This window comes from Silurus meridionalis, chromosome 3, assembly GCF_014805685.1.
Source record: "Silurus meridionalis isolate SWU-2019-XX chromosome 3, ASM1480568v1, whole genome shotgun sequence".
NCBI lineage: Eukaryota > Metazoa > Chordata > Actinopteri > Siluriformes > Siluridae > Silurus > Silurus meridionalis.
Genome location: NC_060886.1, coordinates 13,649,048 through 13,675,607, shown reverse-complemented (window position 1 = coordinate 13,675,607; position 26,560 = coordinate 13,649,048). Strand labels below are relative to the sequence as shown.

The 26,560-nt window shown below is 38.6% G+C and overlaps 3 protein-coding genes across 8 annotated transcripts in view; all 3 read right to left on the bottom strand.

Annotated features, from left to right (window-relative positions):
* The window catches only part of si:dkey-91i10.3 (cytochrome P450), an 11,831-nt gene extending 1,038 nt beyond the window's left edge, over positions 1 to 10,793 (bottom strand). The window contains exons 1-8 of the mRNA XM_046845672.1: positions 10,325 to 10,793; positions 9,520 to 9,710; positions 9,197 to 9,396; positions 2,123 to 2,320; positions 1,766 to 1,929; positions 1,482 to 1,648; positions 1,319 to 1,400; positions 475 to 678 (exon numbers count right to left, since the gene is read on the bottom strand). Of these exons, the coding sequence (XP_046701628.1) occupies positions 475 to 678; positions 1,319 to 1,400; positions 1,482 to 1,648; positions 1,766 to 1,929; positions 2,123 to 2,320; positions 9,197 to 9,396; positions 9,520 to 9,710; positions 10,325 to 10,567 (1,449 nt within the window). The 5' untranslated portion in view covers positions 10,568 to 10,793. The remainder of the gene's footprint in view (positions 1 to 474; positions 679 to 1,318; positions 1,401 to 1,481; positions 1,649 to 1,765; positions 1,930 to 2,122; positions 2,321 to 9,196; positions 9,397 to 9,519; positions 9,711 to 10,324) is intronic.
* A 1,206-nt stretch (positions 10,794 to 11,999) lies between these two features.
* On the bottom strand, positions 12,000 to 20,048 carry eaf2 (ELL associated factor 2). Its single transcript, XM_046840723.1, has 6 exons — positions 19,802 to 20,048; positions 15,358 to 15,452; positions 15,115 to 15,251; positions 14,863 to 15,026; positions 13,931 to 14,167; positions 12,000 to 12,935 (listed from the first exon to the last, which is right to left on the bottom strand). Exons 1-6 carry the CDS (start codon positions 19,902 to 19,904, stop codon positions 12,886 to 12,888), a joined length of 786 nt encoding a protein of 261 aa, XP_046696679.1. The 5' UTR covers positions 19,905 to 20,048; the 3' UTR covers positions 12,000 to 12,885.
* A 2,231-nt stretch (positions 20,049 to 22,279) lies between these two features.
* naxd (NAD(P)HX dehydratase) lies at positions 22,280 to 26,553 on the bottom strand. Of its 6 annotated transcripts, none has more exons than XM_046844791.1 (11): positions 26,186 to 26,438; positions 26,069 to 26,098; positions 24,014 to 24,158; positions 23,873 to 23,918; positions 23,686 to 23,774; positions 23,483 to 23,591; positions 23,331 to 23,381; positions 23,128 to 23,232; positions 22,836 to 22,956; positions 22,623 to 22,743; positions 22,280 to 22,531 (listed from the first exon to the last, which is right to left on the bottom strand). In XM_046844791.1, exons 1-11 carry the CDS (start codon positions 26,241 to 26,243, stop codon positions 22,381 to 22,383), a joined length of 1,026 nt encoding a protein of 341 aa, XP_046700747.1. In that variant the 5' UTR covers positions 26,244 to 26,438; the 3' UTR covers positions 22,280 to 22,380. The 6 variants fall into 6 exon arrangements, with proteins under 6 accessions (XP_046700747.1, XP_046700748.1, XP_046700746.1 ...); XM_046844792.1 differs by lacking the exon at positions 26,069 to 26,098 and having other exon boundaries at positions 26,253 to 26,335; positions 26,421 to 26,437; XM_046844790.1 differs by lacking the exons at positions 26,069 to 26,098; positions 26,186 to 26,438 and adding exons at positions 24,504 to 24,923; positions 25,010 to 26,062.
* Positions 26,554 to 26,560: the final 7 nt, after the last annotated feature.

Genomic DNA, 26,560 nt, shown 5'->3' with positions numbered 1-26,560 from the left:
TTCAACTCTGTGGGAGAAAAAGAAATTAACTGTTGATATGAGAGGTCAGAGGAAAATGGCCAGACTGGTTTGAGCTGACAAGGCTATAGTACCTCATATACAACAGAAAAACACTCCTATCTGTCAAGAACAGGAATCTAAGGCTACCATAGGCACAGAGTCATTCAAACTGAACCGTTTGATTGGTTGATTAGATAACCCCATAAAAGTGTAGGTTTGCAGATGTTCCCATAAAAAGTAGTGTGTTTTGACACCATGTGAGCAGCATACAGTGAAAAGTGGACTAATATCTGATTATTTATCAACACTAATATACAGATTAAAGTACAGACGGTGAAAACTCTTATCTCTACTTATTCCACCACATTCATTGCTCAGCGGCTCAGAGGAATATCAGGGGAAATTAAATCACAGGTAACGGGACAAAGTCCAGATAGCTAAGGGCTGAACGAGACGACTTGTTTATGAGCTTACTTGGGACAGGACGAGATACATTTCCAGCTCGGCTACTCTTCTTCCCAAGCATGCGCGGATGCCGAATCCAAAGGGTACAGAGCCAAACGGGTGCTGGTTTAACTGCTTTTCTTCCCGCATCCAGCGCTGTGGTGAAAAAGTGTTGGGCTCTGGGAAGATGGTCTCATCATAGGACACCGCATAGTGGCACAAGTGGAACAGAGTCTTGGAAAGAGAAAATCTTATATGAGTCAGCTGGTGATTTTTTTCCTTTGGGTTATCTAATTTCTTGCATCCTCCCAAACATACTGGAAAATAGACTGTCTTCGTTACAATACTTATATTATTACAATAATTATTAGGAAGGCATTACATTTACAAATTTTTTTTTTTTTTACCATTTTTACAATTCTAATTGGTTTATTAAGGCTTGTTTTATTGAAATTTAAATGATGATAAACCATCACAAATTGTGATTGTGAAACTGTTATTGAAAAATAATCAATGTTTGCATGGTATGATGCCTCTCAGCAGAATTTCTGAAGTTGAATATTTTTCCAGGAACAGCATTTCCCCAAGTTGATTTCCTCCATTACACAATAATTCTCCCAGAAATGACAATCATTTATTTTTTAAAAAATGGCATATCCTACTTAACCATGGCAAAAAAAAGTAGGTCAGTGACTTTATAACAGCATGGTTTAAATCGGTTTATAATTAGGCTTGGTTTATTTGGAAAGTCCACCATAAAAGTCCCTGTACTGCTACTATAGAAAAAGAAATTATAAAAAAAAGAGTGCTAACAATATTGTCAGATGTCGTTACAGAATATGAATTCAACAGCACTGAGTGTTATAATGCTTACATTTTTAGGAAAGAGGTGACCTCCCACCACTACTTCATTTTCAGCAGTGATACGGGCATTGCCTGGCACCACAGGATATAACCTAGAGGAGAAATTCATAAAAGTGACATAACTATATTTCTTGATATAGCACAAGAGTAAAACAGTTTATCTAATCCCTCACCGAAGTGTCTCTTTAACAACAGCCTTCAGCCAAGGCATCTTGATGATGTCTTCACTGGAAGTCATCTTGTCACCTGGGCAAACACTGATTACTTCATTGTACAGCCTTTGCTGGGCCTCTGGATTTTGAGCCAAATGGTATAGAGCCCAGGAAATAGTGTTGGATGTCTAAAGAGAATAAAAATATTGCTATAAAAAATGCTAGTGCTCTGATAACTGTTTATTTAATAGTTCATAAATCCTGATACAGTGACAAAAGATATTGCAAAAAATCTCACTGCTTACAGTGTCGACTCCAGCCAGCAGCAGTTCAGTCATACTTCCTAGCACCTGGGTGGGGGTCATTTGTTCACCGACCAACAAGTGAGTAAGGTACTCACCATCAACTGGCAGTCCCTGCTTTACCTTTTCCTGAATCTCTGCCATCTTCTCCTGAACTAGTTTATCCGCTAAAAAACATTTTATTATTTCTTATTTAAATGCTTACTAAATAATTATTTGGCGAAGTAATTGTTAAAAATTATAAATTTTTGTAATCATTTTAATAACTAACAGAACTGCATAAATATGAATATTATTTCATTTCCAATTATGTGCTGGTTTGCTTAGTTGTTTGGTCATCTTGCACCACCTGTGACTTACCAACTTTGAAAAGGTGGTCCCATACAGCTACAAAGTGCTTCCAAAATGGCATGTAGGGCCACAAAGACTTCGGGAATAGAATGATGATGGGGGAAAGACGGAACATTTCTCCCACAGAAAAGATGAACTTCTGCGTTTCCTCAGGGATCACCTCATTCAGACAACCTAGTCGTGTCTCAAATACCACAGAGCATATACCTACGCAAACATAATAAATACAGTACAAACTATGAGAAATATTTTACAGTTCACCACTCCAGATTTTCTCATTTAAAGTCTCATTCTGACATAACGGTTTGTACGAGCACAAATCAATAATGCTTCAGTTTCTCATTAACAAATTTGATATTGTTAATTAATTCATTCATCTATTTATTCATTCATTCACAAATCCATCCCACTGAATTTTATTTATATTTTGCTTTATATAAATAGTAGTCATAAAGCTACTATTAGTTCTGCTCCAACTAGTTATCACAAGACCTTTTATGACCTGAGTGCAATTTGTGGGCAATTAAACTGTCACATAACCTGAAAACAAACCTGTTCCTGTTTGCCCTAGTCATACTAGAGACCAAGGAAACATGATTCTCTCATCTAATGAATCACGTTCTTTTTACTTTCTGGCAGTGTTATATTTCGCAGAAGCTCAACACTCTTCATGAAAACTCCTAAAAACACCAGTGAGTTGCACTCACTTTTTTTACTAATGCCCTCCTTCCACAGTCACTGATTTTTGGCCTCCTAGAAGAAGAGTCTGCTCCGTTCTACATTATACTTTAACCAAACCGTTGGGTTGATACATTTCTGAACAATTTTCCAAAAACTGTTTTGACAGGTGTTCGTATTAAGATGGGCCTCACACTGGCTCTCTAAACACACATTCCTATGTTGTCTGTTCAGTGTCTAGAGAATCTTTAAGTTGTGAATATGTAAGGTACACGGAAAGTCTTTTTCTGGGCTCACACATCTCTGGTTACTATGTCTTCTTACCCAATCAGGAACAGTTTCAGCTCAGGTTTTTATCCAGTTTGTATATATACTTATCTGTTATCTGCAATAACCTGAAGAACAACATATGCACCATTCTGTGTGCTGTGTGATTCTTCCCTGATCAGAAAAGACATCACGGCATCGTAGATCATATGGAAAACCTCTCCAAGAATTAAGATTTTGTTCAGGCATGTTAAACAATAGGTTATTTGTCTTTATTATGATTATTCAAGTACTGTATGTTCTCCAACAGACTCTAACAATAGGGTGTGGGAAGAAACATACTGTATTTAAATGGGATCAACTTACACTTTCAAAGCACAGGGAAAACTACAAGTAAAGTTCTGATTTTCCCCTATCACTACCAGCTGCCTTCTTTTTGTTTGACAATATATAGCATAATCCAACTTATAACCATTTAAATTAATTCCATATACAGTACAGACCAAAAGTTTGGACACACCTTCTCATTCAAAGAGTTTTCTTTATTTTCATGACTATGAAAATTGTAGAGTCACACTGAAGGCATCAAGGGCTATTTGACCAAAAAGGAGAGTGATGGGGTGCTGCGCCAGATGACCTGGCCTCCACAGTCACCGGACCTGAACCCAATCGAGATGGTTTAGGGGTGAGCTGGACCGCAGAGTGAAGGCAAAAGGGCCAACAAGTGCCAAGCATCTCTCGGGGAACTCCTTCAAGACTGTTGGAAGACTATTTCAGGTGACTACCTCTTGAAGCTCATCAAGAGAATGCCAAGAGTGTGCAAAGCAGTAATCAAAGCAAAAGGTGGCTACTTTGAAGAACCTAGAATATGACATTTTTCAGTTGTTTCACACTTTTTTGTTATGTATATAATTCCATATATAATTCCACGTGTTAATTCATAGTTTTGATGCCCTTAGTGTGAATCTACAATTTTCATAGTCATGAAAATAAAGAAAACTCTTTGAATGAGAAGGTGTGTCCAAACTTTTGGTCTGTACTGTATATAAATATATTGAAGGTTTAAACTGGATGAATGGGTATGTAAGGGACCATATTCTCTCATCTAATGAATCACGTTCTTTTTACTTTCTGGCAGTGTTATATTTCGCAGAAGCTCAACACTCTTCATGAAAACTCCTAAAAACACCAGTGAGTTGCACTCACTTTTTTTACTAATGCCCTCCTTCCACAGTCACTGATTTTTGGCCTCCTAGAAGAAGAGTCTGCTCCGTTCTACATTATACTTTAACCAAACCGTTGGGTTGATACATTTCTGAACAATTTTCCAAAAACTGTTTTGACAGGTGTTCGTATTAAGATGGGCCTCACACTGGCTCTCTAAACACACATTCCTATGTTGTCTGTTCAGTGTCTAGAGAATCTTTAAGTTGTGAATATGTAAGGTACACGGAAAGTCTTTTTCTGGGCTCACACATCTCTGGTTACTATGTCTTCTTACCCAATCAGGAACAGTTTCAGCTCAGGTTTTTATCCAGTTTGTATATATACTTATCTGTTATCTGCAATAACCTGAAGAACAACATATGCACCATTCTGTGTGCTGTGTGATTCTTCCCTGATCAGAAAAGACATCACGGCATCGTAGATCATATGGAAAACCTCTCCAAGAATTAAGATTTTGTTCAGGCATGTTAAACAATAGGTTATTTGTCTTTATTATGATTATTCAAGTACTGTATGTTCTCCAACAGACTCTAACAATAGGGTGTGGGAAGAAACATACTGTATTTAAATGGATCAACTTACACTTTCAAAGCACAGGAAAACTACAAGTAAAGTTCTGATTTTCCCCTATCACTACCAGCTGCCTTCTTTTTGTTTGACAATATATAGCATAATCCAACTTATAACCATTTAAATTAATTCCATATACAGTACAGACCAAAAGTTTGGACACACCTTCTCATTCAAAGAGTTTTCTTTATTTTCATGACTATGAAAATTGTAGAGTCACACTGAAGGCATCAAGGGCTATTTGACCAAAAAGGAGAGTGATGGGGTGCTGCGCCAGATGACCTGGCCTCCACAGTCACCGGACCTGAACCCAATCGAGATGGTTTAGGGGTGAGCTGGACCGCAGAGTGAAGGCAAAAGGGCCAACAAGTGCCAAGCATCTCTCGGGGAACTCCTTCAAGACTGTTGGAAGACTATTTCAGGTGACTACCTCTTGAAGCTCATCAAGAGAATGCCAAGAGTGTGCAAAGCAGTAATCAAAGCAAAAGGTGGCTACTTTGAAGAACCTAGAATATGACATTTTTCAGTTGTTTCACACTTTTTTGTTATGTATATAATTCCATATATAATTCCACGTGTTAATTCATAGTTTTGATGCCCTTAGTGTGAATCTACAATTTTCATAGTCATGAAAATAAAGAAAACTCTTTGAATGAGAAGGTGTGTCCAAACTTTTGGTCTGTACTGTATATAAATATATTGAAGGTTTAAACTGGATGAATGGGTATGTAAGGGACCATATCCTTTCATCCAGTTTGATTTACCTGCACTGTATTCTATTGCACATACAACTGCACATTTATACCTACATACATATACATATATATATACATATATATATATATATATATATATATATATATATATATATATATATATATATATATATATATAAAATTAATTTTGCCATCTTATATTTCTATTTTTGTTTTGTTGTCACCATTAGTTGTTTACTTTTATGCAACCATTATGTAAAAAAAATAAAAAACAGTACTTAAAAAGAACAGTATAAACACAATCAATGAGTCCTGGAGCAAACAGACCCTAGAGCTGAAGGTTACATGTCAGTTAATTTGTTTTAGTTCTTGGCACTACAGACTGGCTTCACATATATTAAAGTATTACATTTTATTCATACGTATTGAGAAAGAACAAGTTGTTTTTCTGGAAAAAATTATATGACAAGCATCTTATTAGATTTTGCCAATTACCTGTCAACCAGTTACAATGATGATATATATGGGAGCTGCACAAAAGGGCATGACAGAACAGATCCAGCAGATGTTCAGCCCCACCAACAAAACAATAATTTCAAATCCATAATATACAGTACCATATGAAAGTATTCAACCCTGTTGGATCACCAAATACCAATTACTTATAAAATCATCATTTTCAGTTTTCAAGATCTGTTTAGAAACAATGACTTTTAAAAGTGTACTATTAAAACCCATTGGATTGCAATAAAAATACTGTCTGGAGCAATCTGGGTAACTAATAAGGGTTTGTGGTCTTATGCCTCAGACTGTAATCAGTGTACCAGCATACAGCCTTTCACACCATTTCAAAGAATGCATCAGCACATGGCAAGTAAAAACATGCACAACGTATAATCATCTCTTGAACTATACATCTACTGTTTTAACTGCATAGATGCACAAATACAAAGGCACACAATAGTGTAATACTACAACTATATGCTGCAGACCAGTTATATAATGACGATATTAAAGTGTGCAGGTTGTACTCTATTTTTTTTTTCTAAACTATGTTTGATCATTTATTTGCATCAAATCCAATATTAAATAAACCCATTATTGAATATAAAATAAGATGATTATGGAAACAATGTTCTCTCGGCAGTTTTGTATATAGTTTTGCATGGACTCATGTTTCCTCTAGGATCTCTTATTACTTTACTCCTCCCAAACACACTGGATTATTGATTATCTACGATAAATTTCCAATAAGTGTGAATGTGTGTATATATACACAGCACTCTGCGGACAGCCATCAAGAGTGTATTCCCATCTAATGCATTGTTCCATGCCTTCTCTTTTCATTCATATATATATATATATATATATATATATATATATATATATATATATATATATATATATATATATATATATATATATACACAGTGAGGAAAATAAGTATTTGAACACCCTGCTATTTTGCAAGTTCTCACACTTAGAAATCATGGAGGGCTCTGAAATTGTCATCGTAGGTGCATGTTCACTGTGAGAGACATAATCTAAAAAAAAAAAAATCCAGAAATCACAATGTATGATTTTTAAACTATTTATTTGTATGATACAGCTGCAAATAAATATTTGAACACCTGTCTATCAGCTAGAATTTTGACCCTCAAAGACCTGTTAGTCTGCCTATTAAAATGTCCACCTCCACTACATTTATTATCCTAAATTAGATGCACCTGTTTGAGGTCGTTAGCTGCATAAAGACACCTGTCCACCCCATACAATCAGTAAGAATCCAACTACTAACATGGCCAAGACCGAAGAGCTGTCCAAAGACACTAGAGACAAAATTGTACACCTCCACAAGGCTGGAAAGGGCTACGGGGAAATTGCCAAGCAGCTTGGTGAAAAAAGGTCCACTGTTGGAGCAATCATTAGAAAATGGAAGAAGCTAAACATGACTGTCAATCTCCCTCAGACTGGGGCTCCATGCAAGATCTCACCTCGTGGGGTCTCAATGATCCTAAGGAAGGTGAGAAATCAGCCCAGACCTGAAAAGAGCTGGGACCACCGTTTCCAAGGTTACTGTTGGTAATACACTAAGACGTCATGGTTTGAAATCATGCATGGCACGGAAGGTTCCCCTGCTTTAACCAGCACATGTCCAGGCACGTCTTAAGTTTGCCAATGACCATTTGGATGATCCAGAGGAGTCATGGGAGAAAGTCATGTGGTCAGATGAGACCAAAATAGAACTTTTGGGTCATAATACCACTAAACGTTTTTGGAGGAAGAAGATTGATGAGTCCCATCCCAAGAACACCATCCCTACTGTGAAGCATGGGGGTGGTAGCATCATGCTTTGGGGGTGTTTTTCTGCACATGGGACAGGGCGACTGCACTGTATTAAGGAGAGGATGACCGGGGCCATGTATTGCGAGATTTTGGGGAACAACCTCCTTCCCTCAGTTAGAGCATTGAAGATGGGTCGAGGCTGGGTCTTCCAACATGACAATGACCCGAAGCACACAAACAGGATAACCAAGGAGTGGCTCTGTAAGAAGCATATCTAGGTTCTGGCGTGGCCTAGCAAGTCTCCAGACCTAAACCCAATAGAGAATCTTTGGAGAGAGCTCAAACTCCATGTTTCTTAGTGACAGGCCAGAAACCTGACTGATCTAGAGAAGATCTGTGTGGAGGAGTGGGCCAAAATCTCTCCTGCAGTGTGTGCAAACCTGGTGAAAAACTACAGGAAACGTTTGACCTCTGTAATTGCAAACAAAGGCTACTGTACCAAATATTAACATTGACTTTCTCAGGTGTTCAAATACTTATTTGCAGCTGTATAATACAAATAAATAGTTCAAATAAAAATCATATATTGTGATTTCTGGATTTTTTTTTTTTTTAGATTATGTCTCTCACAGTGGACATGCACCTATGACAATTTCAGACCGCTCCATGATTTCTAAGTGGGAGAACTTGCAAAATAGCAGGGTGTTCAAATACTTATTTTCCTCACTGTATATATATATATATATATATATATATATATATATATATATATATATATATAGTGTGTGTGTGTGTGTGCTAATGTCATCATAAAAATTAAATATAGCTTTTCAATCTCTCTCCCATTGTAGCCTTTCAGCCCTCAGTGTACCTTTATCTGTTTAAAGTCTAACTAGTCCCAGGAAAGACACTATCTAATCAACCAACCAATACCTATCAGCCTTACATGAAAAAAATTCAAGGTCACTTCTAAGCAAATTCAAGGCCTTTTAATAAGGGTGAAGTCTGTCATGATCAAAAATGTCTGCTGAACTAGTTTAACATTTTGCTTCTAGTTTATTACATTGTAGACAGGCATACTGTTTGTATAACTATTGACTAGAAGTGCAACCTGTTTTTTTTTTGCTGTTAAGCACCTGGGGTATCATTCTTATCAATTTCAGTGATCCGTCATGACATCCTAGAAAAGAATACTCTCATAGAGGCAGAAATGTTTCATCATAGGTTCAAAAGTCATTAGTCAGAAGAACACCGTGACTGTTCCCACTAAGGGGACAAATAGATCTAAAGCATGTGTTCACATTTGATCATTAACATTGTTTAATGCTGAATGTTTTACCTTCAAATGCAAACTTGTAGAGTTCCCCAGCAATGTCATGCACCATTACCCCATTGCCTTGTGTTGCCCTTAGCCAAGCCACCTTGTTTATAAAATCTTTTACCACCTCGTTGATAGCGTTAGTGTAGCCTGATACATGTTTGGGCTTCAACATGCGAGGGTTCAAGATGCTTCTGATACGCTGCCATTCTGGCCCCATCCTGCACACGAGCAAGCAAGCAAGCAAGCACACAAAATAAATAAATAAAGTAATTAATACATTATTGTTATTATTATTATAATTATTATTATTATTGATCAATTGTGAGATATAAAACTCTGACCCTGTTAGAGGACCGATGGCCTGGTTGCGGAGCTCCCGGTATCCTCTCCAGTGGGGCATGTCAGTTCGAATGGGGTGACGGCCCTCCTGTCTCAGTACCTGCTCTATGAGGTCTGCTCTGGCCACATTCACAATCACTAGTGGCCCATACTTGGACTTCCACATAGGACCGTATATTTTGCTGTGCTCAATCTACATAGGATGAAAATAATAACATAGGTTAAGCAAATATAGTGGAAAGAAAACTCCAGAAAAATTCCAGACTGTATAATCACAATAAAATATTTGCATACATAATACATTTACATAATCCTACATTTGAGCTAGGGTGAGAGTCAGGTGTTAAATATGAAGCAGAAGTGTGGAGCTCTCTAATGCTTGATTTATGTGAACACAACAAGGAGTAAAATCTGCTTTAACAGGAATGTTTCACTTCTGCTGTTTAAACAAGGTCAAAGATTAATGCTCTTCCTATTAGGATTGATGAGTATTTCTCCAAGCAAAAGTTGTAGATGCAATCATGATTCTGGTTTCATTATTAGTATGGAACAGAATATGCATGCACTCTTTAAGATCATGAAATAAGACAGCAATGCTTTTGATTAGTACGTGATTGCCTAATTCTAAAAAGCTTAAAACTTGTTTCAAAATTCCCAGACGTAATTTTGTAAATGCATGCGTTTTATATAACGCGTTTTATATAAGTGCATTGCGCAGAATCCAGTTCTGATCATGTACAGGCTGCACAAATCCCTGTTTCGGGAAAGACGAATAGATAGTAGAGACTGAAAGATAGAGCTCTTTACCTGCATTCGGTGAGTAATCGGAAAGTAGCCTTTGCCAAAAAGCCAGTATAGAGATGTTAGAAAGCTGGGGCCGCCCAGGTCTTCCATGGTCTTGAGCTTGCTGCTGCCGGTGACGGTGGTCGAGCGCTCCCGTCTCGCGCGCGATGCTTTCAGACATGCCGCCGCCGTTACGCATTTCACCCCAGGATGAAGCTCTTGCTTATATGCAAGCAGTCCACTTCTCACCACTGACCGACACAGCATTTCGACCACTCTGAACAGTAGCTAGGTATATTCCCGATTGTTTTTCCTGCCGGACGACGTCCTAGTAATGGCTTCTTGTTTAGACCAGATGAACGATAGTGACCCTTCGGCTGAAAGCCTGACAGCGGAAATCCCACAAAAAAAAAAAAAAGGCCGTGCAAAGGTCTTTTCATTGGGACATCTGGCTTACGTTCCTAATCACACTCTTCTACAGAGCAACCTGTTTGACCTGCAACTACACAACACATTTATACCACAGCACTGTTGAATTGTACAATCGGATTAGTCAGAAGGTGTGGATTTATTCTCTATATAGTTCAGTAATAGCTCATTGGTTCTAAAATCAAAGCTAAATCACAGGGACTCGCTGCCAATCTAAATAAAAAAGAACTAATAACAACAAGGAAAATAGTGTTCAAGTATATAATGAGGCTGTTTTGGTAGTCTCCAGTCACTGCATTGTAACACAGGAAATTAATTCAGTATACAAATCTTTCCAGCTTGTAACAACAATTTTTTTCTCTCTAAAATTCACCAGAAAGTGAAGGAAAGTTCAATATCATGCGTTAACTTGCTTCAAATAAGTTTCACATTACACACTACTAGAAATGGATGAACAAATAAGTGATCATCACCAACCTGCTGTTGTATTAAAGAGAAAAATCAGTAGCATCTTCAAATCATGTCTGGTTCTTTCATCAGGAGGACCAGACTGCAGCGAACATCAGCTGTGAACTCATTAGGATTAAAGACCTGTACACCATCAGACCAATACAGCACTTGGAAGAGATGCTGGACAAAGGACCTTGTTTTAAAGACTTCAACCAGAAAAATATAAATTCTGAATATACATTTTACATTTATAAATTATCCCCCAATGAGCAAGCCAGAGATGATGGTGGCAAAGACAAACTCCTTAAAAATGAAGACAAAACCTTGAGTAGGACCAAACGCAATAGAGAAGCCATCCTCATCTTATATTATAACTGTGTACTATATGTTCACAAAGTGTAACCAGAAACCTGTGTAACTTAAGACTATGAACATCAGTTGTTTCATTATAATAAATAAAAAAAAAACATTAAGTTGAAGTTATCAAGTGTGATATCTATAGATTCTGTGTGCTCACACAGTACTCACATTGAACATTAGACTGTTAGTGTTGGGACATCCTCATCATCAGCAAGTGGTTTTCAAGTGATGAGAACTTCACCAAGAGGTAATGTGTAATAAATACTTTTAAAGTTTTTGTCTGTCTGTCCACTGCATCGATTGTACTGTCTGATCCTGCTGCACAGCTTGCTTTAATGTACCATTTAATGTTGCACACAAACACCAAACCAAATCCTGAAAGCACAGCTCAAAGAGTTTCTGACTCTGAAGTCACGGTCACATATTGAAGAGAACTAGAATATGAATGATACAAATAAAATGATGCAACCATTATTTTATTATTCTACACACCTATATTTTTAAGCACTACTTATAGATGCACATTTATTATCTCCAACACCAGTAGAAAGCGTTTCTAATAATCTTTCTGTTCTATTTGTGGTAAAAAAAAAAAAATCTTTGACCTCTCTGAATGTGGCTTCATCAAAGATAAGAAACCAAAGCGATCCATAGATGAGTGTAGTGAAAAGCAGAAAATATACATTTTACTCTATAATACTATAATAAGCAGCCATGGTTAATTTCCTGATCAAAAGCACCTCTTATCTACAGGTTATAGCACTAAAATTGCTCTAAGCAACCTTCTTCAAATAAATGATTACAACATACACATTCAAGTATTGCAGGCTATAAGCAAAAACAAAACAAAAAAAGCTGAATATGAAATTGTGATTATTACAGACTAATGTACGATGTACAACATTAATTCCTAATAATCTTAAGACCACAAATTCACAAAAAAACATTTGGAGCTAAAAACAACCAGTCTCCGAAAACAAATAAGGCATTTCTACAAATTCGAACACGATATTCTCTCACACCTTTGGCACTCACACACACACACACTTTGTGAGGGAAAGTAACTGTTTTTTGGGGAAAAATAAAGAACCTATATGTTTTACACAATTGCAATGAACATAATAAATAATTAAATTCATATGAACATTTTCACAGCTTTTAACCTGACAACCACATAACACGTCAGGTGCGGACAAAACACTGCTCTTCTGAAGAAAAAATAAGTAATTATTAAATGTTGACTGATAATTAAAAATCCCCATATCACAGTGTTCGTGACAGGGCAGGTCCTGGTGTCCCTGTCACTCGGATCCTTGACAAACAGTGTGCCTTAAGTCCTTCTGCCCTCAATCATCATCGCTTTCACTGCCAGATTCACTCAGCTGAAGATCGTTTTCTGCATCAAAATAGAAGGATTCAACAAGTCACTATATGAAGATACAGACTGTTCCAAAACACACACACACACATATACATATACATATATATATATATATATATATATATATATATATATATATATATATATATATATATATATATATATATATATATATATATATATACACACACACACACATACATACATATACACACACACACAGTCTTGAATACATTTCCTCATTACAAACTGAATGGATGATAGTTTTGCATTGTACCTAACCAAGTGCATGTTTTCTTAAATAGTGATACAGAGGCCAATTATACAAAAAAGTAGACCATGTTCTCCAAATGTGTCATTTGTCAAATCACTTTCACTTCACTCTTAAGATGAATGCCCAGAAATGAAACTCCCAATGGTCTTCTTTTCACCTTTTTATTGTCTGGTGAGTCTGTGCATACCATAGCCTCATATCTCTTTCATTGCTTGACAGAAGCAGAACCTGACATGAATGTCTGCTGTTGTAGGCCATCCAGCTCTCGGTCTGACATTTCTGTTTACCGTGGACGCTAGAAGTGGTTGCTAGTGTTAGTATGGCTTTCCTTTCAGCTCAAACAAATCTTCTCCAGTTACAACTGTTGGTTACATGTATGGCATTTGCCAGACCTTCATCCAGAGAGACTTTGAATTATCTCATTCATACAACTGAGCAGATGAGGGTTAAGGGCCTTGCTCAAGGGCCCCGCAGTGGCAGCTTAGTGGTGGTGGGATTTGAACTCATGACCTTGTTATCAGAAGTCCCACATCTTAACCACTGAGCTCCAACTTCCCCCTACGACTTCATGAAATGCCATTTTGCAAATCACAGAAGAACTAGAACCTTGAGTTTTGGGCTGTTTTTCAGCCTTTAGCAGGACTGCGTTTATTGGTTACTGAATTACTTTGCAATGCAGGTGATCCACAAACGTGTGGCCACAGTGTGTATAAACAAACGACCATCAAATACTCACTGAGTGTGTTCATGAGGTGTCCACCGCCCTCCTCCATGCGCTCCTGCGAGGTGAGGATGGGCATGCTGTGGGTGGATGCGGGCACTGTGTGAGATCTGCCTGATGAAGCGTGGCGTTCATCTTCAGAGTCGCTGCTGCTTGAGCTGCCCTCGCTGCTAGATGAGGAGGAGCTTTGAGAGTCAGAGGAGCTGTCACCACTGCTCATCTGATCCATCACTCGTGCCTCAGCCATCAATTCTAAAAAGTGTGTGCAATTAAATAAGAATACAGGACAAAATGTTTTTATTTTATAATCCCTATTTTTATACTTAAGAATAATTTTTTTTATAAAAAAAACTATATTCTTGTCTATTGACACGTTGGACAGTACCGAGCATTTCGCTACGTCGTACTCTGTATTTATAAAATTTGACAAATACAATTTGAACTAAAAACATAATTCTTTGTTCGTCTTTCAACCTTCCTTACATTGCTGGGTTATAGAGAATTACTGCACCAGTCAGGGATGCTGACGTCCCAAGAAAGGCAAGGCTTCCAGTATAAAAGCACCGCAACGAAAGCGGAACGGGGGCGTTAAGGTGAGGGAGATGGTGGAGTGTTTTAAATTAAAACCTGCAAGATTTTTGTTAGTTTAAATGCCTGGTGCTAGTTATTTACTTCTCTTTTGTAAATTTCTCTCACCACAGTACAGCACTACCATTCACCCTGTTCCTAAACGTGTTGTGTGGACAGCGACTCTACATTCCTTCCCGTAGCGTTACTAATCTTTTCACAAGACTAGTATACTAAACAGAAAACTAAAGTGACTCCTGGGTCTCGTTTATGTCTGTTCCTTCCGGACCCCATCACAAGTTCACTGCATGTTACTCCCCCTTTGTCCTAGGCTTTAAAAGGGGAACGCAACAATACAATATGGATTTGGCACAGGATACCTCTCTCAATGTCATCCATGGGAGAAGCAGGAGACAACTTCTCTTTAACAGGGGAGCTCTTGGAATTGTTTGGGGCTTTTCCTCCATTGCCACTCTTCATTTGCTGACTGAGTCGAGAGGTCTGTTGTTCCAGACGGGACTGGATCTTACTGCTGCCCTCCGCTCTGTGTTCAAAAGGAGAGAGCACAGACAAACATTTAACATGGAGAGGACATTTTAATACCGTTGAATGTGTCAGTGAAAAATACACACCTGGTCTTTTTGACGGAAATATTGCTATTAAGCTTCTCCAGTCGATATTCTCCTGTGTCATGGTTTACAATAAGAATGCACTCCTTCATATAAGGCCTTTTGGACCCTTTAAACACGGTCACTGGGGCAGTGGAACCCTGTAACATTGAATAGGGGCAAAAATAATAGAAATAATTTTTCTTTGTCATGAATTAAAGGTCTGGCAAATCTGATTACACATAATACTGTATTTATTTGTCCTACCTCCAAGTTAGGCAATGTTATAGTGACTTGTTCTCCCTTTCCGACTTCAAGATCCCCCTCACAGGTAGTGTCTATGGATGCTGGTTTAAAGTCATCTGTAAGCACAAACGAATGTAAGTGATGGGTCATGAGTAAAAGTGTTGCTGCTGCTACTTTTGGTGACTTTTTTTTAAAAACCTTTCAGTGAAATCTCAAATTTTTAATGCAGCTGCTGTGGAAAGAGCAGAATAAGTCGATACGTCACCAGCAACAAGCCTGGTTTAGCTGTGTTTTTTTTCCACAAACCTATGCTCCCTCCAATCACTAGGCTTGTGAGATAATTTACAATATACCCTCTTTTATCGTCTCCCCTAACTATCACCTGGAAGGAGTGTCAAGACTAACCAGTGGGTTTGAGCAGTCATGGGACGAGACATTATGACATTGTGTGTTTCATTATACAGTTGTGTTCAAAATTATTCAACCCCCACTGAAATTGATTGTTTTGGTCGGTTTGACATTGATTATGATCATTCAGTCATCCTGCTTACAATTAAATCAAAGAGGCACGTGTAGGTCAGACAAATATAACATAACATTTATAATGAAATAACCACAAATGTGATTTCTGAGCTCACATCATTATCAGTTTTATTCAACCCCCAAGTGACATTCAATCTTAGTACTTAGTACAATATCCTTTTACAGTTATAACAGCTTTTAAACGTGAAGCATAGCTTGACACAAGTGTCTTGCAGCGATCTACGGGTATCTTCGCCATTCATCATGGGCAAAAGCCTCCAGTTCAGTCACATTCTTAGGCTTGCACACTGCAACTGCTTTCTTTAAGTCCCACCAGAGGTTCTCAATCGGATTTAAGTCTGGTGACTGCGATGGCCACTTCAAAATGTTCCAGCCTTTAATCTGCAACCATGCTCTAGTGGACTTGGAGGTATGCTTGGGATCATTGTCCTGTTGAAAGGTCCAACGTCTTCCAAGCCTCAGGTTTGTGACGGACTGCATCACATTGTCATCAATATCTCCTGGTACTGAAGAGAATTCATGGTACCTTGCACACGCTGAAGCTTCCCAGTACCTGCAGAAGCAAAACAGCCCCAAAGCATGATTGACCCCGCCATGCTTCACAGTAGGCAAGGTGTTCTTTTCTTCATAGGCCTTGTTCTTCCTCCTCCAAACATAGCGTTGATCCATGGGCCCAAACAGTTCTAATTTTGTTTCATCAGTCCACAGAACACTATCCCAAAACTTCTGTGGTTTGTCCACATGACTTTTGGCATACTGCAGTCGACTCTTCTTATTCTTTGGGGACAGCAAGGGGTGCGCCTGGGAGTTCTGGCATGGAGGCCTTCATTACGCAGGGTGCGCCGTATTGTCTGAGCAGAAACTTCAGTACCCACATCTGACAAATCTTTTCTCAGTTCCTCAGCAGTCACACGGGGACTTTTCTCCACTCTATGCTTCAGGTAGCGCACAGCAGTCAAAGTCAGCATCTTCTTTCTGCCACGACCAGGTAGCGTTTCAACAGTGCCCTTTGCCTTGAATTTGCGAATGATGCTTCCTATGGTGTCTCTTGGTATGTTTAACATCTTTGCAATCTTCTTATAGCCATTGCCCTTCCTGTGAAGAGTAATCACCTGTTCTCTTGTCTTCCTGGACCATTCTCTTGACCTCACCATGTTTGTAACCACACCAGTAAATGTCTAGAAGGAGCTGAGTATCACAGTCATTTTAAAGCTGCCTAATTGGTGCTTATTAGGCTTTATTGCTGCTCCCTGATATCCACAGGTGTTTTCAATACCTGATTGAAAACACTTCATTGAACCTCTGTTCTTCAGAGTGGTAGTCTTTAAGGGGTTGAATAATTATGTCAATGAAGAATTCACAAAAGAAACATTTACTACTGTATTACAAAACTAATTGATGTCATTTTAGTTGCATATGGTTCTTTAAGAAGTCCTTGTAGGATTTCATTCTGAATACAATTACAAATGTACACTAAATTCCCTAAAACCATTTACAGCATTGGGGGTTGAATAATTTTGAACACAACTGTATATGCATGAACACATTCAATACTTTATATTCAGAATCTATCAGCAAATCCTGACCATCCTGATTCAGAGGTATTATCACCAGCCTAGTAATCACTAATCACAGCTGTTTTAAAAATCAACTTGAATTTTTCTCACATATTTTTATCTGCCCAGAGCCTTTATATAGAAAAGTCCTAAGAGACCATGCATTATAACGTTTTCTCATGTTAATCCAGCGCGTGTCCAAGCGCCAGCTGCAACAAATGTTTATGGTTATTGTCCAAGATGCTGCTTCTAGAACATGCTCTTAAGTCGAATACACAGAAAAGTGAAGTACTGGTCACGAGATATATTTTAGATGCAGCATCATGGATAATACCAAAAAGTTGTTATAAAAAAAAATAAACATGAGAATTCATGGCCATATAGGACTGCCATATTTATATTTATTTGTAATAAATATATTTATCTGCACTTGTCAGTTTGCACAAGGTCTCTATCTATCTATCTATCTATCTATCTATCTATCTATCTATCTATCTATCTATCTATCGCCACACTCTCTTGGTTAAATTTGCACGTTATAAAAAAGCAAGTTATTCCATCTGTAATTGTTCCCCTGATGTCATCTTCCTAACAATTTTCTACCACTGCTTCAGTCATGCCACATGATCAACTAGGTCCAAATGAATATGCAGGCTTCTCGGTGACGTCGTGTGGCGATTTTGCAGGGCCTACATGAACAGGCTGTACATACGTTCCCCTGAAAAAAAAAAGTTACAGTAGTTCCACCACCAGAGGGCGCAGTTTCCACTTGAGATGAAGCCTTGCTTTCCGTCTGTCTCTCGCTTAAGTGAACGAGTCAGCGTTTTCATTTGTTTTTAACCATTCTCTTGACCTCACCATGTTTGTAACCACACCAGTAAATGTCTAGAAGGAGCTGAGTATCACAGTCATTTTAAAGCTGCCTAATTGGTGCTTATTAGGCTTTATTGCTGCTCCCTGATATCCACAGGTGTTTTCAATACCTGATTGAAAACACTTCATTGAACCTCTGTTCTTCAGAGTGGTAGTCTTTAAGGGGTTGAATAATTATGTCAATGAAGAATTCACAAAAGAAACATTTACTACTGTATTACAAAACTAATTGATGTCATTTTAGTTGCATATGGTTCTTTAAGAAGTCCTTGTAGGATTTCATTCTGAATACAATTACAAATGTACACTAAATTCCTAAAACCATTTACAGCATTGGGGTTGAATAATTTTGAACACAACTGTATATGCATGAACACATTCAATACTTTATATTCAGAATCTATCAGCAAATCCTGACCATCCTGATTCAGAGGTATTATCACCAGCCTAGTAATCACTAATCACAGCTGTTTTAAAAATCAACTTGAATTTTTCTCACATATTTTTATCTGCCCAGAGCCTTTATATAGAAAAGTCCTAAGAGACCATGCATTATAACGTTTTCTCATGTTAATCCAGCGCGTGTCCAAGCGCCAGCTGCAACAAATGTTTATGGTTATTGTCCAAGATGCTGCTTCTAGAACATGCTCTTAAGTCGAATACACAGAAAAGTGAAGTACTGGTCACGAGATATATTTTAGATGCAGCATCATGGATAATACCAAATAAGTTGTTATAAAAAAAAATAAACATGAGAATTCATGGCCATATAGGACTGCCATATTTATATTTATTTGTAATAAATATATTTATCTGCACTTGTCAGTTTGCACAAGGTCTCTATCTATCTATCTATCTATCTATCTATCTATCTATCTATCTATCTATCTATCTATCGCCACACTCTCTTGGTTAAATTTGCACGTTATAAAAAAGCAAGTTATTCCATCTGTAATTGTTCCCCTGATGTCATCTTCCTAACAATTTTCTACCACTGCTTCAGTCATGCCACATGATCAACTAGGTCCAAATGAATATGCAGGCTTCTCGGTGACGTCGTGTGGCGATTTTGCAGGGCCTACATGAACAGGCTGTACATACGTTCCCCTGAAAAAAAAAGTTACAGTAGTTCCACCACCAGAGGGCGCAGTTTCCACTTGAGATGAAGCCTTGCTTTCCGTCTGTCTCTCGCTTAAGTGAACGAGTCAGCGTTTTCATTTGTTTTTTAACAAATATATTATGTATTATAACATACAGAAAAACCTCAGAAAACCCAGGATGATTAAGTTTAGCAGCTTAGAGCTAATAATTAAATAAACTCAGTACTCAGCAGGTAGTTTAGTATTAACAGCTGACTAATACATTGCCTGTATATATATAATTTTTTTTTTTGCTCCATGAAAAGTAAGATTTTTTGGGACTTAACAGTAAATAAAGAAGCTGTTTTTCAGTTCGATGATTAAAGTATGTATACATAAGAAGATGACACTTACATCGTACCGTATGGAAAGCACTTTTGGGTTGTTTCTCGAAAGTTTCGCCTAATTTAAGGACATGCTCTTGATTGTCAAAGTTTGAATATGATGTCCCATTCATTCTAATGACAAAATGCCTCTCATATGTTGACTAAATGACCGGTTTCTTAATTCCCACGTGTTTTTTCGATGGCATCTGCGGCAGAACTAACTCACGTTAGCCACCTGAATTTGGCTAAAGAAATACAGCAACTCATAAGGGATTTCCAAAAGGACCCCAGCGGAAGTCGCTTTCGTCACAATAAAAGTCCCCTCGCTTGCAAAACTGCATTTACACCAACTTGTATGTGTAAAAAGTTTAGTGATATTATTACATTGCAAATATTGCAATATCTAGTTGCTGCTTTATTCGGTGCATCAACCATGTGCACATTTGCTATTTTTAATTCAATATTATCTACAATATAGTTCACTGTTAAAGTACAATTACTGACTGCAGCTCATCTGTTGCTATGAATAAAATAATCTCATTTATCGCATAGTGGTGTATGAGTTTACATTTCATTTGTAGGCTGCTTTCAACAGTTGACTTTGTCCCAAAGCAGTTTGACAAAAGATAAATTGGTTATAAAATATGAAATTGTTTTTTGTTTATCCATAAGAGCGAGCCAGTGAAGACAGTGGCATGTAAAAAATCCCTGAAACAGTAAGAAGAAACCTTGAGAGGAACCACACTCACAAGGAACCCATAATCATCTGGGTGGCACCGGATGTCCATTCATTACAGTCCCATCATTGTTGAGGTGTGCAGTAGTAAGGGCTTAAATGCAGAACTGTTCATGTAGACTGTGATCCTAAGCAAATGTCATGGATTTTTAGGTAGTTCATGTATAACACATTTACACATACAACACACATAACACATACAAAAAAACACCACAGAAATGAGTTAACTGAGACTTTATTAGAAAGTAAATCTGCTAAGAAAATCCAAATGCTAAAAAACATTATACATTACTCCTTAAAATGTTAATTCATTAAACCTAAGGACTAAATGGTAAAGCCTTTTTAAATATATAATAAATTAAAAGAACCATATTGTTAAAAAAAGGTGCATTTAATGAATCACTAACAGTTGAAACGGAAATGTTTTATACAGTCGAAATGATTCTTGCAAGCAACATATTAAGCCTGCAGTTGCTTAGATGTTCCTCCATCTGAACCATGTGCACATATGACCATTTACTGTAATGTCCAAGGCTGTTAACAAAATATATTAGGAACTGCACATCTTGGGGAGAAAGTAGGGATTTAAAGGAACTATGTCATTTCTGTACAAGAAAATCCAATATCAGTGTCAGAATTTATTTATTAAAAAAAAAAAAAAAATGTTTTTTGTTGTTGGTTTTATCGATCACCAAACAGTGATATACTTCCAGAACCACAACAAGGGGTGAAGCACAGAATGTGCAGATATATTACATTTCTATTAAAAGATTTATCATAGAACATGAAAATGATTAAATGATACTGTTAGTGTCAACAGTGAAAATGCTGTGCATGGGGTTTATTACAGACTGTCATTTATGCAAATATATCATCTTGGTTTTCACTCTGTTATGGGGAAAAAAAAGAAATACTTTCCACAGGACCAGGGATCCCACTTACTGCTGGTTTGAATATTACATAAGGAAGAAAAATAATCAGCTACTGAACCAGTCCAAATGTGCTTTTTACATCTATTAATACAGCAATTTGTCAACACTAACAATTTGGTTGATTATAAAAGAACACATCTGTTTATGTGTAACATTGTGTTTAATGCTGTGGAACTTCGGTGGTGTGTTTTTGTATTTCTTTTATGGTTTATAACAACCATAAGCATTTGTTTCCTCAACAATGTTTCTTTTTTCTCTCTCTAATAAAATGAAGACAAAAATGCCCAGATTCAGAGAAACTTTTACAGAAACAGGGTTTATGTCAGACTGACAATGGAGACTCATGCTTTTTAAATAAAAAAAAAAAAAAAAAAAAAAGGAAATTCAAGGTTTTCTTGAACCCTTTTAAAACTAATTTGTGTGCAGCGTCCAACACACAAGATCTTGTGCACTTGTGCATTAGAATGAGTGTGTGATTCATATGACTGCAGTTACAGAAAACAAATCAACACCTTTAGAAAAAGTCTGATTTGAGCTCTGTGGTTTGATTGCTATGACAGGTCACTATTGGGTCTTCTAATAATGCTGGTAATAATACGGTTGACTAACTCGACACGTTTGCTTACATCTGTTTATTAAGGAACTAATTGTGTTGCCTGGTGTAATTGGTGAAAAGTTTGTTTCTAACCTGCACAACATGAAGCTGTGCACTGAGACTAGACTGAACTAGGCTATTTTAGTTATAGGTGTTGTTTTGAAGATCAAAGTGATGGAAAATCTAAAGCAATGGTGGACACAAAAAAAAGGTGTATGCAAAAAAAACCCATTAAAAAGCAAGTGTGTACAGGTATCCATTTAAAACTGCATTTTTTTTTCTTACAGGAGAGAAGCTGCAAAAACCTGGAACAAAGCTGAGCGTTTTAGCAAAGACAAAATAGTTCAGGTTTCGAACAGCTTTCTGAAGGCAGCACAGATCTCCTGGATCATGTCAGAGGTGGTGGTAGCACGGCCATACTTGTGAAAGGCTTGATTGTTACACTGCCTGGTCAGTGAGGCAGCACCGAAAGCAGCCACCAGTGTAGGATTCATGCTGGAGAAACAAACATGTGCATTAAACCACAAATATTTCTGTGTGTGGCTCCAAAAGCGAGATGAAGATGATGATTTATATAGATACATACCCTTCAGTTGTACTTAATGATGAACTCAATGCCCAATGGGAAAATACTCCTAAAGAGCCAGACAGCAAATCTCCCTGTCCTCCACAGCGACGTCCACTTCCCTCCTGACTGCATGTTAACACTAAAGACAATAGGAAGCCAATGCAATATAAATAAGTGACACTGTTTTAAAAGCCTTTAGAAGGGAACAGGGTCGAGTTTAAACTGACTGACCGTGGTTGCCGTCAGTGATGATGTCCTCCTCCCCTTTCAAAACCAGAGTCACGTTACCTAGTGCGATGCTCAGCTGCTGCGCTGTGACCCTAAAGTCAGTGCTATCCAGGGGCTGATGGTGCTGTGATGAAAAATGTGAAACTCAGTTTATATTTCCTAAACTCTCTCACCAAGTTCTCTTTCTTAAAATGAGCCTATAACAATGACAAAGAATTATAATTCACAGTAGAATGGCTACAAAAAGCAAAACCCCAAAAATTTCAACACAAAAACGTTTGAACACGTCCCTCACCATTGCCTCATACAGACGACTGAACTCCATGAAGTTGGGTGTCAAGATTCCTCTTTGATATCCCTGAATGACTGAAGGCTCTTTGGACACTAACCAAAGTCCATCCTGCACGAAAACACGTACGAAACGTTATACTTTCATCTGTGCGGTGTTCTAAAGTGCATGTTTGTAATGTCCTAGAAAAAAAAAAACTTTCTACTCACTGCATCAATGACTATTGGAATTCCTCTTGATTTTGTCTTTTCAATAACCTCCTACAAAATATCATCATTACACGTTATGCACGGTAAACAGCTTTCAAATAGGTCCTTAAAAAGCCTACTGGATTATTCCCCAACCTTCATTTTGCACTTACCTTTGCATTATTAAGAAGCTTGTCGTCCCTGCCCAAGCCTGGCCCCACTACCAAACTATGAAGCCTCGGCAGCCACTTCTCTATTTCCTGCACAGCATTGGGACTGTCTCTGTAAGTTTCCACAGGAGAGAGGAATGCACTTTCAAATCAGTAGTGCGTGTAGATATAACAACCTCATCAGATGATTCGATCAATGCACTTACAGTACAGGATGAACTATGAGCTCAGGGCTGTAAGATTTAATCACAGTGGCAGCATCTTTGGTGCAGAATACGTGGGAAAGATCCGCACCCTAAGAAAACCGAAAACAGCAGCAGCACATGATGAGTGTCACATACAGGCCAATATTAAATTCTGCCACTCAGGTTGCTTACACATTATTCTACATACTATTTTCAGTGCAGAAATGGCAGCAAAGTAAGGTGCTCCAGTGTACCTAATGAAACAGAAGAGAATTACTGATGGGGAAAAATAAAAGGAGCTGGTGCACATTTAACGTTTGTTGACTGTATAAACGTAGCGCTCACTAACTCTTGACATCCTCCGATGACTCCTATGCGGCCATCTTGACCCTTGTGCTTTTTAGACGTCAGCGGAGGAATGGTATTTTTGACCAATGCCAGGATGTCCATGCTTCTGTGTGCGACACCTCCCAGGGAAAATGCCCGCTGGATAACTACAGAAAACACAAGAATAATTTCAACAACTGCTTCAGGCCATCGGACCATTCCTTCAGCTCTTGGCTAAAAAGAATAATAATGTATATTTCCTTTGATATGTGACTAATAATGATGTATTTATATAATACTTTGATGTTTAATACACACAATGTGAACGAATATGCTAATTTTGGCAGTAGGATAATATCTGAATACCACCCTGAAAACAAACAAAAAAAGAAAGCAAATGCTTATAATATGAAGAAAATATTCTTGGCAGATGTCAGTGACCTAATAAACGATCAAATATCGAAACCAGAACACATTAGGTCAGTAGTGAATGGCGTCAGTCCTGCGCAGACCTGGAGCAGCTGGCGGACTCAGGTTGGTATAATCGACCTGGTAGGTTTGATGGCTATGGCTGCCACCAAAAAGACGTGAATGAGATACAGAGGGACCAGTCTTTGAGTTACGAGTGGACTGAGGAGCAGGTGAAGACGTGACTGTGGGTGTGGTGAGACCAGCAAACATCTGCCCCAGCATCTGCAACATGTGCATCTCTCTCGTGTGCTCTGTCTCCCTGCGAAGATCCTCGGCTTGGAGCCGCTGCTCCTCGAGTCTATAAAAGTTCTCTTCTGCCTCCAAACTCTGCTCCAGAAACTTCTCCATGAGCTTCTCCATCGACAGGTTTGCAAAACGCTTCTTGTGCCTCCTGCTTCCTGCAGACGATGGCATGGTGGTGGTCTGTTCTTCGGTCTGCTTTGCTGGAATATCCGCTACATCTGGAACAAAGTATACAAGAAGGCGAGATGGTGACTGGATGCCATTGTGCATGTTCTAATGAACTGTGTTTTGGTAAAGTACTCACTACTGCAGCTGCCCACAGTCACTGGGATAGGGTAAGGGGGATACTCGATTTTCACAGGATAGTCCATGTTTGAGCATTCTCCTGCACCGTCCACGTCCGACTCATGCGGCTGGTCCACACTCTCTCCATCTTCTTCAGTGCCATCCAAGGTTTCGTCTCCTTCGGCACCCATGCCCTCTAGATCATGGGCATCCAGCCCTGCTGACACTCTGCTGCTCAGGATCCTCTCCATGTCTTTGTAGAACCTGAAGATCTTGGAATAGTGGCCGTTCCTCTTTGAGGCCTTTTTCGCCTGGAAATATTGCCTTTTCAGGCTCTTAACCCGCACCCGGCACTGATCCGGGGTCCGATCGTAGCCCATGTCCCCCAAACGTCCAGCCACGTCGCGGTAAACGTGACTGTTTCGGAAGTTTCCGTCCAGCGCCGTCTGCACGTCGTGCTCTCCCCAAATAGTCAACAGTGCTCTAGTCTCCGCGTCTGACCAGTGGTATCCTCGAGTGGGATTCACCAACATGATCGAGCGGTGCACAAAGAAATAAACCGGATTTGTTAGGCAGGAACCGAGTCAAGAAAACCGCGATTATTTACTGTCACCTAGCTAATCATTCCGCTAGCAGGTGTTAGCCAAAACCTAGCTACTTATCTAGCTAGTGTTTTTTTTTATTCTCTTCGTGTATGCCATAATTCCTGGTGGAAAATGGGTCTCGATTATCGGAATAATAAGCAAAACAATAAATAAAATAGAATAAACCACAGCTGCACAGAAGCGCTAATGACAATAGGGTTACCGTTATATTACAGAGCGGATTATCAAAACTTAATCCGAGCTCTCCCCCCCTACCGCACATACGTCAGAGATTTGTGCGTTCGACGTCATTTAGTAGTGCACACACCAGGGCACAGGAGCGACTTAGAGATCCGAACAGGTATAATTTCATCTTGAATTCATTATCTGTGATAAGTGACATCGCCTCCCTCAGCCACAGATGCTAATCATGGGCATTAGAGAAGGTAGACTAGGCTGCTATCACCCCCCTCCTCTCCCCGGTGTGAATTTACCTCTCTCTCCTTTCTCATAGAGAAGAGTTACTGCAAAACAGAAGGCTACAGTTAAGACCCGGATGAGCAACTTTGCTTCCATTCATATTCCGAAAGAGTGATCGATTCTGGTCTTACCAACGGACCAACTTTGGCGCGATGCAGCAAAACTGGGGAATGCTCGTTTGAGCTGCATGGAGCTCACCTTCGGCGTGCGTGTTCACGCTGAACACAAGCCGTGCTACGTCATTCGAGCGTCCAATTAAAATGCAGGAAAAGGGGCTAAACCTGGATTTTGATTGGACATATCAGCTTTAAGATCAAACAATGCAATCGACATGACTTCTTTTTTTTATATATATATATAGCGCACATTACAACGCCATCAAACGTTAAACGTGTTCTTCTTTACCGTGTTTTGGGACCTGGAATGAAACAGGTCACAGGGTGTAGCACAATCCGGCGGTTTTCAGACGCAACTGCGTGGCCACGCCCACAAGAGGCGGAGCTTCA

Coding starts and splice junctions, on each gene's coding strand:
- eaf2 (XM_046840723.1), bottom strand. CDS start 19,904: ATGAATGGGACATCATATTCAAACTTTGACAATCAAGAGCATGTCCTT. Junction 15,453..19,801: donor TGCTTTCCATACGGTACGAT/GTAAGTGTCATC, acceptor TTGTGCTTACAG/ATGACTTTAAACCAGCATCC. Junction 14,168..14,862: donor CATGGATGACATTGAGAGAG/GTATCCTGTGCC, acceptor CACACTTTTTAG/AATTGATGGCTGAGGCACGA.
- naxd (XM_046844790.1), bottom strand. CDS start 25,523: ATGTTGGTGAATCCCACTCGAGGATACCACTGGTCAGACGCGGAGACT. Junction 23,919..24,013: donor GTCATCGGAGGATGTCAAGA/GTTAGTGAGCGC, acceptor CTGTTTCATTAG/GTACACTGGAGCACCTTACT. Junction 23,775..23,872: donor CCATTTCTGCACTGAAAATA/GTATGTAGAATA, acceptor CGGTTTTCTTAG/GGTGCGGATCTTTCCCACGT.